At 59.0% G+C, this 17664-nt stretch overlaps 1 protein-coding gene across 6 annotated transcripts in view; it reads right to left on the bottom strand.

Annotated features, from left to right (window-relative positions):
• Positions 1 to 17664, bottom strand: part of CACNA2D2 (calcium channel, voltage-dependent, alpha 2/delta subunit 2) — a 130161-nt gene that overhangs the window by 24629 nt on the left and 87868 nt on the right. For all 6 annotated transcript variants that reach the window (XM_012720388.1, XM_012720389.1, XM_012720390.1 and 3 more), the window contains exon 4: positions 6045 to 6104. In XM_012720388.1, the coding sequence (XP_012575842.1) occupies positions 6045 to 6104 (60 nt within the window). The remainder of the gene's footprint in view (positions 1 to 6044; positions 6105 to 17664) is intronic.

Raw genomic sequence — 17664 nt, 5'->3', positions numbered from 1 at the left:
CCAGGCTGGCCCCGCCGCCCGCCCGCCGCCTGGGTTCTTGGCCATCTGCGCGTCATAATCACCGGTCACCCCAGGGACCCGTTACACAAACGGGCTAATTTCATGTTTAATGATCTTTAATCAGAACTGAGCACGGCTGACAGAGGCCGCCAGAAGGTGAACCTGGAGCCATCAAGCCACCCACTCAGGAGAAGCTGCCCCGCAGGCCCCAGGGCCAGGGCCACTGTCTCAGACGCCCGCTCCGCAGCCCTTTTTTGTTCAGCAAAAATCTGCAGCAAGGCAGGCTTGCTTGTTTACCGGGGCCTGTTTCCTTGTGGTCTTCAAGCAGGAGGGGTGAACACATAGATGCTCCCAGGGGTCTGGCTGTCAGCAGCCAGCACAGCCAGCCCTATTCCATGGTGATAGAAGTCACTTTGGTCACCCCTTGCCCGGGCCTGACTAGTCCCATTTGCTGTGTGACTTCAGGGTGACGGTGTTCCCTCTCTGAACTCAGCTCCTCACGCTCAGGGATGGGTTTGGTCCTGCTGACTGCCCAGGTGATGGGTCTGAGGCCGTGGCTTGAAGTGGTTAGTGCCGGGGTTTGCTGGGCTTATTTGCCATCAGAGGTCTGGGGGTGCAGGCCACTGGCTGGACGTGAAGGCATGGTCTAAGCACTCTAGAACACTTGGGCAGTATCACAGACAACCTCCTGAACGTCACCGAAGGTGACTTGATAGTTTTGGTCATCTGTGGCAGCCACTGTGTCTGGCGCTTGACACTTTGTTACAGGGTTCTGTGACCAACAGCCTGTGACCTCGTCACACAGACGAGGACACGATTCAGGGGCAGGGGAGGCTTCTACCTGGCTGCAGCCCCCCTCCCCAACTCACCTGCACCCCTCCTGCCCACCCACCGGTCCGTGAAGACGGGAGCCCAGGTGTCCCATCTGGGGTAGGTGGGGGGCGGGGCCGGCTCCAGGGTGCTGGGCCTTTCCCCGTGCTCGGCTCCGACCGGAGCGCTTAATGAAAGCTGACATTACATCAAACACAATAAGGAGTTTCGGTTGATGAAGATCATTCCTGAACACACAAACCCATTAAACCGAGGGGAAAAAATATCAATTCAACACACTCGCTGGTGAAAAGAAAATGTGATTTGTTATCTAAAGGGGGGTTATAAACACGGCTCTGATGCTCTTTCCCTCCGTAATGAAAACAGGCAAGCGCGGTGGCAGGACTGCAGATTAGGGCACGGGGCTTCACTCATCAACTTTTTAGGGAAACCGTCTGCAAAGGCAGGGAAGGGCACTGGTGGGGGTCGGCCCCCCTTAGGCCCCTGCGTTCCTCAGAGGCTGTGGCTGTGACCTGCTGCACCCAGGCCATGCCCGGGACACCCTGCACTCACTGGACCACCTGTCCAGCTGCTGCACTGGTCCTTTCTCTATTTGTCCTGCTGTGCCATGGTCTCAGTGGGGGGACAGGTGTTGGCATCAGAGCCCCGGGGGCACTGCTACGCTGGAGGAGTCAGGCCTCTGCAGACGATGAGTGAGGCGCAGGAATCTGCTGCTTCTTTCCCAGGGGCTCAGATGCTTCCCCATGCTTCCTGACTTGAGAGGGCCAGGTCCTGCCCTCCTTGGAAGAGAGAGCAGCAGGCGATGGTGGTGGGCAAGTCCCGTGTGTGAAGACATCGTCAGCACAGCTGTGGTCGCTATGCTTAAGGTGATGTGAAGCTGGGGGGATGGCAGAGGAAGCTGGGGGGCGGTCCCTGGAAAGGCTTCTGTGTGGTTTTGCCTCACACCGTGCCCCAGTGTCCACCACTGGTGCCCCGTCCACTAGATAGACCAAAGAAGGCAGCACCTCTTACAGACAACATGCAGAGGGCTCTGGCTTCGAATGCCGAACCCGAGAGAGCTGGGATCCTGAGTAGTCAGTGGGCCCCAGGGCCCCAGGAGGAAGCCCTGGCTTCACCCCAGTCTCACCGATGAGGCAAGGGGTGCCTGTTGAATCCTGTAGCCTCAGTGAGGCTTTACCTTGGGGTTGTGATTTCCCACTTACAAAATCAGGATGACGACTCTTCTGAGGGTGCTAAAAAACAGGGAGCTGGGTCACCCCATGGAGGGGTTTGCAACTCATATTTGCAACTCAACCCACAGTTGGGGCCTGCATGTGGAAGAAGCCCCTCAGCTGGGGTGAAATGGGAGTCCTTAGTACCTCATATTAAGTATCTACTCCTCTCGGTCTCCTGGTAGTTAGGGGCCATTTTGTTCAAACTGCGCAGGGCAGGAACCGTCCGCTCTGAGCTCACACACTCACCCCCCTTCATCCACCCGGTGTGGGTCTGTGCCCACAGATGGCACATGAGGGGTAAGCCGCACAGCCCTTGGGTAGATGGCACACACATTCTCCTCAGCTGACAGTGCGTACGGGTAAGTGGGGACGGTGAGAAGTGAACACAGGGTGAACGTGGGGGTGGCAGTGGCACTACAGTTAGCTCTGTGGAAGGTGGCTGCTGTGACCTGCCAGACCTGGCTGCCGCCTGCCCATCAGGCCCCCGGGCAGGGCCCAGGCCAGCTACCCGCTGCACTGGTCAGGATGCTTGGCCTTCCTGCCCTGGCCCCCTGCCAGCTCAGCTCAGCTCAGCTAAGCTCAGCCAAGAGGACTGTTTTCTGAGACAGCCGTCTGTCGCCGGCCTGGCAGACAGGCAGGCAGTGGGCCCAATGGCTGGGGCAGACCCTGGGCGGAGGGGGCCACCTGTCCTGTCCAGCCGGGCCTCTGGCCTCGCCCCGCCTTCACAGCCCTCCCTCCAGGTCCCCAGTGTCACCTCTCCTCTCAGACTCCTGGAGTGGAACGGCTTCCTTTGTAGATGCCAGGGCAGGCCTGTCTCCTGTGGGCCCTGGTGTGGCACTGAGGCCCAGGGCCAGTGGCCTCTTCCGCCTACTCACCGTGCTCTGGCCCAGCTCCCCCCAGTGGCAATTTTGGTGGCAGATCACTCTGGCACAGGGTGGTACTGGCGCCAGGCACAGTGTCCAGCAGGTGGACAGTCTTCATCCACCCTAATTGTAATGGGCGCCAGAACACCTGCTGCCTGTCTGTGGGGGCCATGGGGTGCCGCCCGCTCACCAGCCATCATTTCTTTGGCCTCCAAGGGGTGAGACAAGGGCTGTGATTCTAGATCCTCTGCCCCTGCCCAGGCCAGGAGTGGGGGGTCGAGACGTGGGACTAGGGAGGGGCGCAGGGGGGCTTGCTCTCTTGTCCTAGTTCTGATTGCAGGCCAGGAGCTCCCACCTCCCTGAGCTGGTGCTGTGGTATGTGAGTGTGCGTGCGTGTGTGAGGATTCCAGTGATGGTTTCTCAGAAGTCTGAACACAGGGCCACACCTTCCTGCTTAAGCAGTGGCTTCCAGTCTGGTCTCAGGGACCAGGGCCTCCTCCGTGACCGGGACGAGGTGGCACCCTCCCCACGTCAATCACTCCCCCACCCTCCGGCCACTCTGTCCAGAGGGCACCGACTGGCACGAGCACAGTAGTGGGCAGGGCTGAGTGAGGCCTAGAGGAGCTCTGTGAGAGGTGGACACGAGAGCCCCTGGGACGGCCCAGGGAGGCTGCCCTGGGAGCGGCTGTGACAGAGGTGCCAAAGGTGGGCACTGTCGGCAGTGGGGAGCTAGAAAGAGAAACCCCACCCGGGTAGCTGGAGGGGTTTGCCCTTCTAGAGGAAAGGGCATTCCCAAGGGAAGACCCGGCTTGTAGACAGGGCCTGAGGTTGAGGCTGGAGTTGTGACAGGCTAGGTGGCTCTCCCGAGGACCTCCTGAAGGTCATTGGGAAGGATGTGGCTTCAGGGCGGGCAGTGTGCCCAGTGTACCTGCAAAGGACAAAAACAATGCCCATTCCCGTGGCACGCACAGTCCCCTTCTGCAGCTGCCATCAGCCCCAGCAGACCAGGCAGGGCCAGCGGCACACGGGCTGACAGGCCACCACGAGGCACTGATGTCCGTCAGCAGCGATTCCAGGGAACAGCAGGGCCTGGCACTGCAGCTGGAAAGGAGGGGGGTGACTACAGCTGCACCCTGGCTCAGGCACTGGTGGGTCAGGCAGGCAGATGGGCTGCAGTGGTGGGCTGGGGTGGTGAGCACTGGGCAGCGAGGCTGGGCCAGAGGTCCTGGGTCACACCCACAGCTGGAGGCATCTCAGGTCAAGCTGGGGGAACAGAGGGGACCAGCTGGAGCCCACTCCTGCCTGATTTCGGGGCGGAGCACCCAGGGCCTACGGGCTGGTGTGACAAGCTAGAAAATCACACCATCACCCACTTAGCACCTATAAAGCCTGCTATGTGGACCGTGCTCTCACGAGGCATGCCTAAGCTGACTGGCAGCACCAACGCCAGCCAGTCCTTTGCAGTATAGAGAGGCCGATGCCCTTGTCTGGGTCCCCTAGGCACCGTGAGCAGTATGTAGAAGCAGGTCTTCAGGCGGCACCTGTCTCACCCCGACACTCCGGCCCTCCATCGTGTAAGCCCCATGCTGCCCACGCTGGGCTGGGATAGCTGTTCCTGCCTCAGGGGTTGGGAGCAGCTGAACTCAGGGATGACCCATGGGCTTTCTTCAGACTTGGGGCCTGGGCTGAGAGAGAAGGTGGGTCCATCCCTTATTCCCTGACTCCTGTGCCTGCTCTGCCTGCCTGTGGGGGTGGGAAGCACAGTGAGGAACAGATGAAGCGGGGAGCAGGAGTGCAGGGTGCTCCTTGTCCAGAGGTAGAGGGACTGAGGGCAGGGAGTGGGTGCAGCTGCACCTGTTAAGAGCAGACAATCTGGGCCTCCAGGAGGAACGGAGGGCTTTTGGGTGGAGGGCTCAGAGGGCTGGAGTGAGGCTTTAACGTGGCTGGAGGACAGGATGGGGCTGGGTGTGGGGGTGAGGGGAAGGAGGCCAGCAGGGGGCAGCTCCTGCAGCCTTAGGGCTGGGGACCACCTAGCTTGGCCTGGCAGCAGAGAAAGCATGCTATTGTGTAGGCTCTGCTGTGGCAGGGCTCAGAGTGGTCTGGGGGATGAGGCCTGGGAGGAGCAAGAGCTTCAAGTGGCCTGGATCATGCCTACAGGTCACCTCGGGGAGGGTGACCAGACCACTCTCGGCCTCAGTTTTCTTACCCATCTCCCTCCTGCCTCTCCAGATCTAGGGCTGGAGTTTGTCAGGGACTGTCCCTGTCCCCCGTTACTGTCTCCATGTTGGTCCCCCGGTCCCAGAGGGCAGCGCTCGGTGCCTCTCCCTGTGTTTAGCAGAGAGCCCACCACGAGGCACCGCCCAGATCTGCCCAGGCTGCCGTGGAGGCCAGCGAGGCCTGCCGGCTGTTCTGACCTCTGGCGGCTCCAGTACCCTTGGCATTGGGATTCCCTGAATCTGGGAGGAATGCTGCCTCAGTTTCCCTTCCAGTTTATGACGACCCTCTGAGCCCCTGATCTGACAGAAAAGGGTGAAGGTGTATCCAGGCCCAATGTCAAACACAGCTGGTGAGGGCTACCTGGGCATGATGCTGGGCAGTGGCTTCCCCGCCCTGCCCATTCTGGGCCCTCCCGCCCTCTAGAACTCTGCACTGGCTTCTCACACCCCCGCTCCCTTGGTGCTTGAGCCCCTTCTGAGCTGTACTAGGTGGGAGGAGAGGCATGTGGCTGTGCAGCCCGAGGGCCTCCTGGGAGACGGTTAGGTTACGGGCAGGGAAGGCCTGCAAGGGGGTGGAGCCTTTCAGGGCAGTGTATTAAAGTCTCTGAAAAGAACCGAAATCAAGAGGTGCCAGCAGCTCTTCAAGGAGTCTGGGGACCCCATAACCACCAAGGAGTCGCCAGCTTCGAAGGGCATCTCTTCAGATGCCCACCCGCGGGACTCTACAGCTCCTCTGGGCTGGACCGAGAGCCTGTGACTGCGCCCCGTGTCCCATCACCAAGGAAGCCACAGATGTCTGCTGAATGTTTGACGGAGCCCTTGGCACCCTTCCAGTGGGTCTGGGAGACTCCCCTCCCCCACATTCACACCCCCGCTGGGTTGGCAGCACCCAGCGGCTGGGGAGGCACTGCAGTTCTTACCTTGATGTTGTCTTGCCAGCGGTGGGCTTTCTGGAAGCCCTCTGCCGCGTCAGCCAGTCTCTGAAGGAAAGAGCAAAAGGAGGTCAGGCTGCGGAGGGCCTGCGTTCACCCCGAATCCTTCTCCGCCCCAGCGCTCTCTGGGGCCAGGCTGGCTCAGCCTCCCTCCATCCTGCTAGACCCTCAAGACTGCTCGGTTCAGACATTCCCTGGCTTGCTGTGTGGGCCCCTCCCTGCCCCCAGCTGGTTCACAGGAAAGGTGAGGTGAGGCCATCTCCACGGCACTCCCCATCAGTCAGGCAGCTCGCCTGTCCATGGATGACAGGGGGACCCCCTATACACAGCAGGACCAAGATCTGGACTCAAGCCCCATTCCCTACCCCCTGAAAGCCAGAGTCAAGAAGAGGTGCTCCTGGTAAAGAAGGCGCTGCCCAGCAAAGAGTAAACCACTACAAGTGGCGGGGTGTCTCGCCGACAAGTCTTTGCCCCACTGACTCAGGGCCCAGCAGGAGGTGTCCAGAGCCCATCTCTGTCGAGCCAGGCCCATCACAGCTGACCTCTCCCTCCTTCCTAAGCCCTTCCCAGAAGGGGTTCCAGGTCCCTCCCAGGGGTCTGGCCTGGCCTTGGGGCTGTGTCCTCCTCTGAGGCTCCTGCACCAGGCCTCCCCACCTTGTACCAGTCACACCTGGTGCCAGGCTGTGCTGTGCGTGAGGTGTTGCAGAGCCCTGGCCTCACGCCGTCCAGAGGGAGAGACAGACACAAAAGCAGGCAGAACCACCGGGCAGGAGGAGCCACTGTGCTTCTGGGAAGCTCAGTGCAGTGGGAAATTGGTACACGAGGGAAGGCTCCCTGGAGGAGGTCTGGGACTCGGCCACCTGCAGGGTCTGGCCCCCAGCTGCCCAGAGATGCTTAACCATGGATACTGTCCCTCCAGGAAGTCTTGGGGGTCCCAGATGGGACTAAGCCTGAGCCCTGAGCAGCGAAATCCTACTGGCCTTCACTGGCTATGACTAACTGGCCATCTACTCATGCCAAGTACCCCCCAGGCCAGCCACATGCCACGTGTTTCTGTCACGGTTCACGTCGTGCCTGGCACTTCTCCTTAGGTGAGGACATCCAGGCAAAACTGAGCAGACTGCATACGGTCACAGTGAGTTTGGGTCAGGCTGGGATCCTGACCCTGGTCCTCACCACAGCACTTGCCCTGCCCTGGCCATGACCAAGGTCCGAAGGCCCAGTCCACAGGGCCACCTGCCTGGGTGAAGCTAGCGTGGCTGTGGTCTCCCATCCCATCCTGCTCTATCCCATGGTCCTGCCTCCAGGTCTCCGCCCCAGCTCAGAAGGCCTGTTCTGGAGGGCCTTGGTGTTTGGGACACTATGCTCGCAACCACCAGTCAGGCCTGTGGGGCACACAGAGGGAGATTCCACCAAAGCCTGGCAGCTTTCCATTAGGGCAGAGACCAGCTTTCCCTCTCTCCTGACAAGAAGCAATGTGTGTGTGTGTGTGTTGGGGGGGGGGGGTTGGGAGGGGACTCCCTGCAGAGCTCTGACCTCTACTCTCTGGGGCAGGATGCCAGCCCAGGCGGTTAGAGACTGTCCAGAGCGAGGCCTGGGCCCCTCTCCTCCTCAGGCCAAGAGAGCTGAAGCTGGGAAACTAGGTGACAGGCACTCATGCGCACGGGGCAGGGAATTCCCCTCAGACTTACACACCCTCTCTTCAAGTGTGAGTCCCTCCTGGCCTCCACTTTCCTCTCCTGCTATTCCCCTTACTAGGCCTCACATGCCTGTGCTCCAGGAACCACAGGCCTCGCTGTTCCTACATCTTGCCCCTCCTGAGCTCCGGGGCATCTTCCTGGGGTGTGGGCTCACAACATCCCCTCTTGGGGTGAGCCCATGCACTGCGGGACCATTGCCCTCTCTTTGACTTCACTGAACCACCTACTATGTGTCCTTTGCCTAGTCTCTGTCGCCCCCACCCCAAGCTCCTTTGTCCTCTCTTGCCCTGCGTCTTCTACTCTCCACATGTTACCTGGAGCCTTCGAATATGGATCAGATTATGTGGCCAGCCCCATTTTCCCCTGACTGCCCCCCCCACAACTATGCAGCAACTCCCCATTCCTCTGCATATCAAAGGGGAAGTTTTCTTGAAGTCGTTAAAGGCCTACCTGTGCCCACCTCCTCTTCCTTATTTTCCTTTCTGGGCCTCCTTTGAGCCTAAGCCACATCTTTTTCTTTCTCTCTCTTTTTCTTTTTTTTGTTTAAAGATTTATTTATTTATGCACATAAGAACTGGGGTACAGGCCAGAGGTGCGGGCACTGAGAAGATTCACCAGAGTCAGTGTGGGGAGCAGAACAGGCATATTGACGAAGTACACTGCTGAGGGGAGCAGCGATCAGGAGAGGTCTGCCATACCACGTGGGTCACCTCCCTGGCTGGGATCGAACTCGTGTTGCAGAGGCTGCCATAGCTTCATAGTGCTGTGCTTTAACCCGCACCATCAGAGAGGGCCCCCTAAACCACGTCTTAACCCCACTTTGACCCCAAGCCTGCAGCAGCCTTCCACGATGGTCATCACGGTGTGACATGTGTGGTGAACAAGATGTCACTGATGTTACTCGAGCACCTGCAAGCTCTCTACCTGGCCTGGGTGAGAGGGAGCATCCCGGGGGTGGAGACTTGGGCTTATCACTCCATGCCCTCTTTCCTTGCCCAGAGGCTGGGGCAGGTGTGGGAGCAGTCTGGCCAGGTCCCCCTGCCACTGAGTTGATGGGGTTACAAACACTAGTGGGAGTCTCCAAACTGGGCCTTGGCCTTGAGGAGCTGTCTCCTCAGGCCAGGAGTTACCAGCTCCTTCATGTTCTCGGGGCTCAGCTCTGACGCTGGGATTCACAGGCACCAGGCACACGGCTCCTGCAGCCTCTCTGGCAGCCAAGGCGAGGGAGACCCAGGGAGGGAGGCCCCAGCCGCCAGCCTCCTTGAACTCGTGGAGTCCCACGGGCTTGAAGGCCCAGGTCAGCCCGCTGACTCGTGAATAACGGAGTTGCAATAGCCACAGCGAAAGGATTACTTTTAATCCTCAGTAACGATCAAGCCATTATTATTTTTTCGGTGTTACAGATCAATCAGTCCATCCCCGGGCGCTGGACGTGTGGAAACTGCTAAACACACAGTCCTGGTGGTGTGGGAGGAAGGGCAGAAGCAGCTGACTGGGGGTGGAATGGGCAGGCGGTGGCTGTACACAGTCTGCAGGGCCCAGGGACGAGGGGTGGGAGAACTGGGGCTACCTACTGGCATGCGTGAGGGGCCCCAAGTGGGAACCAGAGCCTGGAGCCTGGAGTGCTGGCCTGTGTTCAAACCCCGGTTTCCTCGAGCATATGACCTCCCCTCACCCTGGGCCTCACTTTCCTGCCTGTACATCGGAGACTGTAGCTGAACCGACTGGGAAAGAGGGCGGTTCTTGCAAGGCCCCTTCTGCCAAGGCCAGTCCCCTGGAGTTGCTCCTGTGGGCTCCAAGTTAAGGTCCTTGCCCATCTCTTTCAGCCTGGGACATGGGCCCCATCATCCCATGCAGCTCGATTAGTCTACCTGGAAGCCTCCATTGTTCCTGCTAGTCCATGCATCCATCTCCCGCCACCCCCCACCCATGAGGCACTCGGCACATTCCGCCACTCCTGTCTCCAGGCCGGACCTGCTCAGAGCTGCCCAGATGGGTTTGCAGCTCTACCTGCCCCCTGCCCAAGGCTGGCCCCCCTAGTGCCTCTCTCGGGTCTTCCCCATGGGAGAGAAGCTTCCTTCCCACCCTGACCTGAGTTGCTGCTCCCCCTGGGGTCTCTGCTTCTCCTGCCACCAGGACCCTGCTCCTGTGTTCTCTTGTCTATTCTCACCCAACCCCCCACCAGGTGATCCCCTTACCTGGAGGGCTGAGTTTAGACTCCTCCTAGCCCTCCCTGACTCCTGCGGAGCCCCGTCTGTCCTGCTCGCGGCCCTCAGAGAAGCCTCTACCTTCTCTGCTTTCTTCCTTGAGCTCTGAGGGCGGGGGCTGTAAAGGGCCGCTGCTGAGTACACAGAACCCCAGCTCCCGGCACACAGTGGCTGAACATCTGCTGAGTCAAGACCAGGGTGTCTCTGGCGCAGGTAGCGGTCTGGGTTTGAGTTTGACTCAGCCTGGCCAGCCGCCTGTGGCCACAGGGGTGTGGCTTCACCTCTGAGCCTCTTTCCCTCTTCACACTGCGGAGGGTAGGGGCTGCCCCAGAAAGGGATGCTGCCACCCAGTGGCTGCTGACCTGGCCTGCGATGTCCCCTCTGGGACCAAGGTGTGGTGGGATTGCTGAGCTGGATGCTCACCGCCAAGTCCATCATGATAACAGCGGGCATTTCAGAGGCAATTATCAGAGAGTTTCACTTAACAATCAATTTCCCTCAGCTCAGGAAACTGTTCTTACAGGAAAAGGCATGAAAGGGAAGGACTAGAGATGCGCTGGGCTGGGGACAAAGCTCCCCCGGGGAGCAGCAAGACACCTTCCAATTTCACTAAGCTAAATTGCTGTGTCACGCCAACACAGTGGGCGCCCCTCTGACGCTAACACCTGGAGGGGAGGGCCCCCCTGCATGCTAGAAGGGGAGAGGCTGGGTGTGGGGCGCTGGACCCCTCAGCCTTTACCACCCTCTGTGAGGGCCTGCTCCATCCCTCCAGGCTGGTTGACCCCACTTTTCCCAGCTTCCTTCCCTAGGCCACCCCTCTTCTCTCCAACACCTCTTACCTGGGAGCCCCCCTCCCCCCATGCTGGCCTAGCCTGAAAGGGCCTGGGGGGCAGTAGCCTGTCAGTCAGGATTTGTTCTGTGCAGTCCAGAGGGGAAAATTGTTCAAGATTTTTGGCCTTAATTAGTGATAGCTACTCCCTCTACTGAGAGGATATGAGAGGCTTAGGATGAAAGGCCCTGAACTCGGGTGGGGGCGGGGCACAAGATACTGAGATCTGGGCCCTGGGGGCTGAGCCAGCAGAAGCCGTGATGGGCGCTCTGAGGAGGAGGCGAGGGCCAGTGAGGGGCAGCAAAGTCCCAGCACCGAGTGGAGAGATGCCCAGAGAGCACCGGCTGAGGGTGGCCGACAAGGTGATGACAATAGGGTGAGCCAGACACTACCCACAGCATGTGCCTGGGGCCAGGGCTTCACCCATGGGTGCAGTGACTCCAGCAACAGGTGAAGAGTGGTTAACCACACCCAGGCCCTCCCACCCCATGCCTCGCACTGACAGGTGGCCCATCCGTTCCCCTACTTTTGTGGCTCTGAGCGGGGGTGTCAGGTGGCAGGTCCCTGGTGAGGCTGTGTGGAGGCCATCAGGCCCAGGTGACCAGCAGCGCAGGACGGGGAGCATCCAGGCAAGGATCCGATCCGGGCAAGTGGGCTTGGCTGGCTGGGTTTGCATGCCCCACCTGCCTCTGAGAGTGGTCCTTTCGCCCTTCCCCCAAGAAAGTGATTAGAAACCGGCCTCCTCCGAGCCCACCCGGGGGGCGCAGTGGGTTAGGGCATAGCACTGGGAAGCTAAAGCCACTGCAGCATGAGTTTGATCCCCGCCTGCCCCGGAGGTGACCACATGGTGCAGCTCCTGGCTCGCCCGCTGCTCCCCTCAGCAGTGTACTTCGTCAGTCGGCCTGTTCTGCTCCCCACTCTGTCTCTGGTGAGTCCTCTCACCGCCCTGCACCTCTTGCCTGTACCCCAGTTCTGTATGTATAAATAGATGAATCTTTAAAAAAAAAAAAAAAGAAAGAAACCGGCCTCCTCCCAGATGCTGAGCCCACCCACCCTCACCTTGGTGTCGCTCAGTCCCGACTCCTCAGGGGCAAGCTCAGGGGCAAGCGCAGGGGGCCAGGCAGCCCCTCCCTAGCCCAGCGCCACTGCCATCGCCACCCTTCTTCCCTCCTGTACCCCAGCCCCGCCCCGCAGCCCTGTATTAGCTCTGTATTGTGCCCTGATAGATACTAAATACAGATTTCCAATTTCCAGAGCTGTTATGGTCTAATGAGTAAATAATATACATATTTAAAACTGTCGAAAAACATATCTGCATAATTAAAATATCTGCATAATAATGAAGCAAGATGCAGCTTAGCAGAGGGCTCTGGCGCCCTGGGGCTGACAACAGGGGTAGAAGCAAGGGCAGGGCGGTGAGGGGGTCCCGGCCCGTGGGCGCTCCTTCCCGCCACCTCAGCCTGAGCGTGCGTTTGCCTGTCCACTCTTGCTCTAGGCAGGTAGCTCCTCAGTCGGCGGCCTGGAGAATCCCAACTTGACCCCATCCTTGTGCAATGTGTGGCCTGGGCTCGCCACACGTGTGGCCAGACCTGCGCCCTGGCATGCTGCCTGCGTGGCCCTGCCTGCAGCACGCGGGCGTTGAGGGTCACTGGCACCATCTTGCACAGCGGGGCCTTCGGAGGCACGCGATTTAGTGGCGCAGGCAGGGCAGGCTGACGGAGGACCCGCGACTTAAATGGCAGGTGGTGGACGCCAGCGGCTTTGCTGTAGGCGTGCTGCCGACGCCGGTGCCTGCTGGGCTGAGAGGACGCTTGCCCTGGCCTTCCCGCTGCCCTGCATGCCTTTCCAAGGCCCCCGTACCCCTTCCTGCTCCACACCACATTTCCTTTCGCTCCTATCAGGACAAATCTGAACCCACCCTTTTCTGTATTAACAGTGTTTCCAGCTCAATGTTAAAACAACTGCTGGGCAAAACCAACAGCCAAACTCCACACCAAACCTCCAGCCACTAAAGCCGTGGGGAAAATAACCAGCACCCCAAGCCTGCGCAGGGCGCCAGGGAAGCTGTCACGCGAGGCCCGCGCTGCTGTGGGCTACGACAGGCTCCCTGACCTTCTCCCTCACTGGCTGCACCGTGTCCTCTATGAGTTGATAAAAAAAAAAATTAGGAAAATGGATTTTTTTCTTTTTTAAAAAAGGTCAGGATACATGTAACAGGGAAAAACTCATTCCAGTCGTGGTTCCCTTCTGGAGGGGGCACCTGCCTCCCCACCCCCGGGCCTGGGGTTCACTCCCCGAGGCCATCATGGGCTTGGTGATCGGTTCTTGTACTGCTTGGTCCTGCCAGTATTTTCATTTCCCAGAAAAATGATGAAGCTGTGAGGGGTGGCTGGTGAAGAAGGTGGACATGGGGTTGGGGAACCTGGCCTTGCGGAGACGTGAAATTCAGAGTGGACAGGATCCCAGAACACCCTGGGCACCCAAGGGCGAGGGCTAAGCTGCCCTCTGCCATAGGGGGACGCTCACAGAACTCACTCTCTCACTGCTGGTACTGACCGCAAAGTGAACACTGCACACCAGGAATTGGCGGGTCACGGGCTCTGAGACCCTGCCTCCCAGGGAGGAAAGGCGAGGGGGCCCTCGGCTTCACTGCTTCAGCTTTTTTTTTTTTTTTCATTGACTGCTTCAGCTTTTACCTGGACCCACGTGTCATGGGAGCAAAATGTGGGCACAGAGCAAAGGGGGAGGACGGGGACACCCACAGGGGCCTGCTTGAATTTATATAGCAGTTTTTAGAAACCGCAGCTTCAGCTCGCACAGGGCTGCTGCAGGAGGGGACGATGTGACCCTGGATGGCCACACTGGGGTGGCAGGACAGGCTCTAGGGAGGGGCCCTGCCTCAGCCCCTCAGGCTGCTGCTCCTGGCTTCCCTGCTGAGCACCTGTGAGAGGCTCCCCAGGGAGAAATAAGTCAGGAAGTCTCCACTGGGGCTCGGCCTGGAGCCCAGTCACATGGGGCTCCTCTCCCCAGGGAACTGAGCTGAGGGCTAGGCCACGAGGACCCCAAGGCCATTACTGCTTGTCCCAAGGTACTGTCCTTCCCAGCACAACCCCTCGGAGGCTCAAATGGGTGATGGCACTCCCGCACCCCCCCACCCCCCCAGCCTCACAGGAATCCCACACATTTCTCAGGTGATTCAGTCCTTGGTGAGTCAGTGGAATTTCTCCTAATTTTGCCGGTTTTGTCAGCTTCCCTCCCACTGAATCATGACCAAGTATAATTCATCAATGTTCTTTCATCCTTAAAAAAAAAATGCAGATAGTCAGGTGAGGGTGTCAGGCAGTTGGTGGTTCTCTGGTTAGAAGAGGGAGGACATCATTTCTTCAAGTGTGCCATGGGACAGAGCCACCTCTTCCCTCCTCAGGCCACCTCTGGGCACATAGGTGCGGCTGTGTGTGCCGTGCGTGCCAATGGCCACCCCACTCACTCTGCCACAAAGGCTGGGAGGCCTGAGCGCCTGAGGCTTGGTGTCGGACCCAGTGTGTGACTGAGGAAGCATTATCCTTATTTCTCTGGCCTCGATCTCTCATTGTATCATGGGGGCCAAGGCTGTGGGCAGGGTGTGGACACAGCCTGGAATTGGAGACACCTCAGGTCCTGGGTTGCTCGTTCCCTCAGCCTCACACCAGGGCCCACCTTGACTTCCATGACCCTGGCTGACTTGGTCTCCTCGAAGCTCACGTTAGTGGGCCCTCCCTCGCCTTAGCACTGCCTCTGTCCTCTGCTCTGAGCACGTCCACCAGCCTAGCTCTGCCCAAGCCGGAACTGAAGGCCCATTTGGGTGTCCTGTTTAACCAACCCAACCAGCTGGGTCATCACTTTACCAGGTCATTTCTTGGGAGATGTTATGTTCCAGAGCCTCCTTTCCTCCTTTCTCAGCAGACCTCTCCCCCAACTTCAATTGCTTGGGATGAGGTCCTACGTCCGTACCCCACACCGTCAGCCTCCCAGCCACTCCCCGTGGCCCCATCTCTGCCCAGGGCTGTCTAGGCGTCCTGACCTTTCTCCCCTTTCTTGTTTACAAGGCACGGTGTGGTCTGGCCTCTATCCCCAGATCCTCCCACCACTGACTAAACTCCATCCTTCTGCCATGCTGGGTTGCCTGATCTATTCGTGCTGTGCTCTAAGCCTGGACTGCCCTTCCCTGCCCCTCACTGGCCCACTCCTCCTTACCCTATAGAGTCAGTGTCCGTCTACTCCAGGAACCTGGCGCTCCCGCCGGGGTGGATTTTCAGATCCCCTGTGGTGCCTCCATCAGGGTGGCTGAGGGTAGGGACTCGCTTCATGGGTCTGGGAGCCCCAGTGCTGGGCACAGACACAACCCAGATGTGTGACCTGGTCTCAGATTCCCACTGTGGCCCGTGACCCAGGGGGTGGGGTGGTGTGGGATGGAGGAGCAGAAGGTCCCTTTAGGGACCCACTGGCTTGGAGGTCTGGGATTCTCTGGGATGGGGACAGCAGAAACCCGGCCAGAGGCAGCAGGGAATGGCAAAGAGCAGGGCCCAAGCTGGTGCAGAGTGCAAAGGTTGCGCAGGGAGACGCCGAGTTTAAGTATGTACCTCACTGTGTACCCCAGGCAGAGGGATTCAAGCGCTTGCCTGGGTCTGAAGTGCTGATGTCAGCTCCCCCAACCCCACTCTGAACCTTGTGGAAATGCATCCACCAGTCCCACCAGCTGCTGCCAACTCAATAAAGACAAATCTGGAAGCAAAAAAGCACTGGGGCTCTGCTGGGGAGAGACTGAGGACGATGGAAGCAAGCCCTCATTTGGTTAGATGAGCCAGGCGCTGGGTCCCGGGTCCAGCACCCTCTACCAGTGTGCCTAGCACCCTCCTCTAATCAGTTCCCTCAAATGCCTCTATGCTCTACCATGGCTTAGGGACAGGACATGGGAGGGTGGCCATCCAGTGGGAAGGGGCTGGTGTGACCTTTCTTTTTTTTTCTGTTAACAAATACTAAGTACTTACCGTGGCCGGTGTGGGGGCCAGTAAGCAGGACAGACAAGGCCCTGCCCCCAGGACATTCTTCTTCATAGCCCACCTTTCTTCCTACTGCCCCTCAGACAGGCTGTCAAGGGCACAGACCTTGACAGAGGCCTCTGCAGCCAGAGCTGCCTGAGGCAACGATGTCACTGAGATTTAGGAGTGCCAGGAGGACCCTCTGCTCTGAAATTTTTTCTACCTGAAAGCTGAGCCAGAGCACATTCTCCAACTAGAACAGCAGAGCTGCCTGTGAGGACGGCAGAGCCCAAGGCCCACTCAGCCGCCATGCTCCCTTTCCGTGATGTTATTTTTGTACTTTTTCCTAAAACACAGCCTTAGCGGGCCCTTCTCGACTCTATTAACATTAGGAATCTAATCAGTAATCAGGCAGCTCATAATTTTCTGATTAGCTCTGATTAGGCCCAACCTGGGTGGGGGGGGGGAGAGGGGAGTGGGACACTGAGGAGGGAGGCGGGCTGGAGGGGCCCTGGGACGTGCCTGATGGGGCACTGGCCAGGTTGGGGAAGGAGAGCAGAAGGAGGAGTCTCTGGCTCCACTGTCTTCTATCCTGGGGGAGGGCATGGGGTGGCATCTTGGCTTGTACTGGACTAGAGGAGTTACTTGGGTCAGAGTGCAAGGGGATCAGGGAAGAGGCCCCTGGCCCATCTTGCAGTCAGGCACCTCAGGGCAGATTGGGCTCAGACTTTCAGAACCGTGGACAGAGGTGAAAGGGCCAGGCAGGCAAGTGATGGTGACAGTGACGAGCAGGCTTAGAGGGCTTCAAAGGGTGACCTTGACATGGTGGACCGGCCCTGGCCACCTTACTGGGCACACTGCACAGAGGGCCTGGATGGATGATGGTCATCTTAACTTGGAGACAGCGAGGCTGGGGTCCCACTGCACAGTGGGGGGAGCGGAAGCATGGAGGGACCACCCAAGCAACAGTGCCAGTTCGGGTTAGATCTTGGACCTGTACTGAGGCATCCTCCACGCCTGTGCTGTTTTTCATCTTTGTAACACATACTGAGAACCATGGTGCCGGCCGAGTCAGACCTCCCAGGCCCGCCACACGTACCCTCACTGTCGCCCACCCCTGTCCCTGGCTGACTGTGAAGCCCTGCCCATCCCTATGCATTGGTCCTCCCCACAGGTCTGGACTCCTCAGAGCCACATCCCGGGGCCTTGGTCAGATCAAGGTTTGAGTGGCCTGGGTCCCTGGTCCGGATCACAGGTCACCACCTCTTGTTGGAGACACCATCCAGATGACCTCTGATAAAATGCACAAGCCTTTTGGAGGAGACGTGCACAGCTAATGCCATGCAAATTGGCACGAAGGCAATCAGTCTGACTCTAAAAGCTGCCCCATCGGCCGCAGGCTGGCTCATTGTCTTTTCTGTCAATTTGCATCTCATTACCCAGAAGGCTGTGCTTACTGGAGGTTAAAAAAAAGAGAGAATCAAGCAAGCGTCCTCTCTTCGGCTAGAGAACAGCCTACGAGTGTGACAGAGCTGCGTGGGGGACTGCCCCACGAGAGGAGACGCACGCCACGGGGAGCCCTGCCAGCTCCACCGCCTCCCCGCTTCTGCTGCCACCACGATGCTGTGCTCGTCACCACTCTCCTGCTACCGCCATCATCACTGCCGACAGTCCCCGTCACCACAGCCACAGTTACCTCTATCCCTGCTGCCCAGATCCTCCTCCTCACCCTGGCCCCACACCCACCACGAGTCCCACCGTGATTGCCACCATTACTCTCATCACCACTGGCACGTGAGCCCCGCTCGCACTTCCTTCAGGATCACCGACGGCACCCCCATCACGCTCAAGCTC

This window comes from Condylura cristata, unplaced genomic scaffold, assembly GCF_000260355.1.
Source record: "Condylura cristata isolate star-nosed mole 26May11 unplaced genomic scaffold, ConCri1.0 scaffold00004, whole genome shotgun sequence".
NCBI lineage: Eukaryota > Metazoa > Chordata > Mammalia > Eulipotyphla > Talpidae > Condylura > Condylura cristata.
The sequence above is the reverse complement of the archived record's forward strand: the minus strand, read 5'-3'. Positions and strand labels throughout refer to the sequence as shown.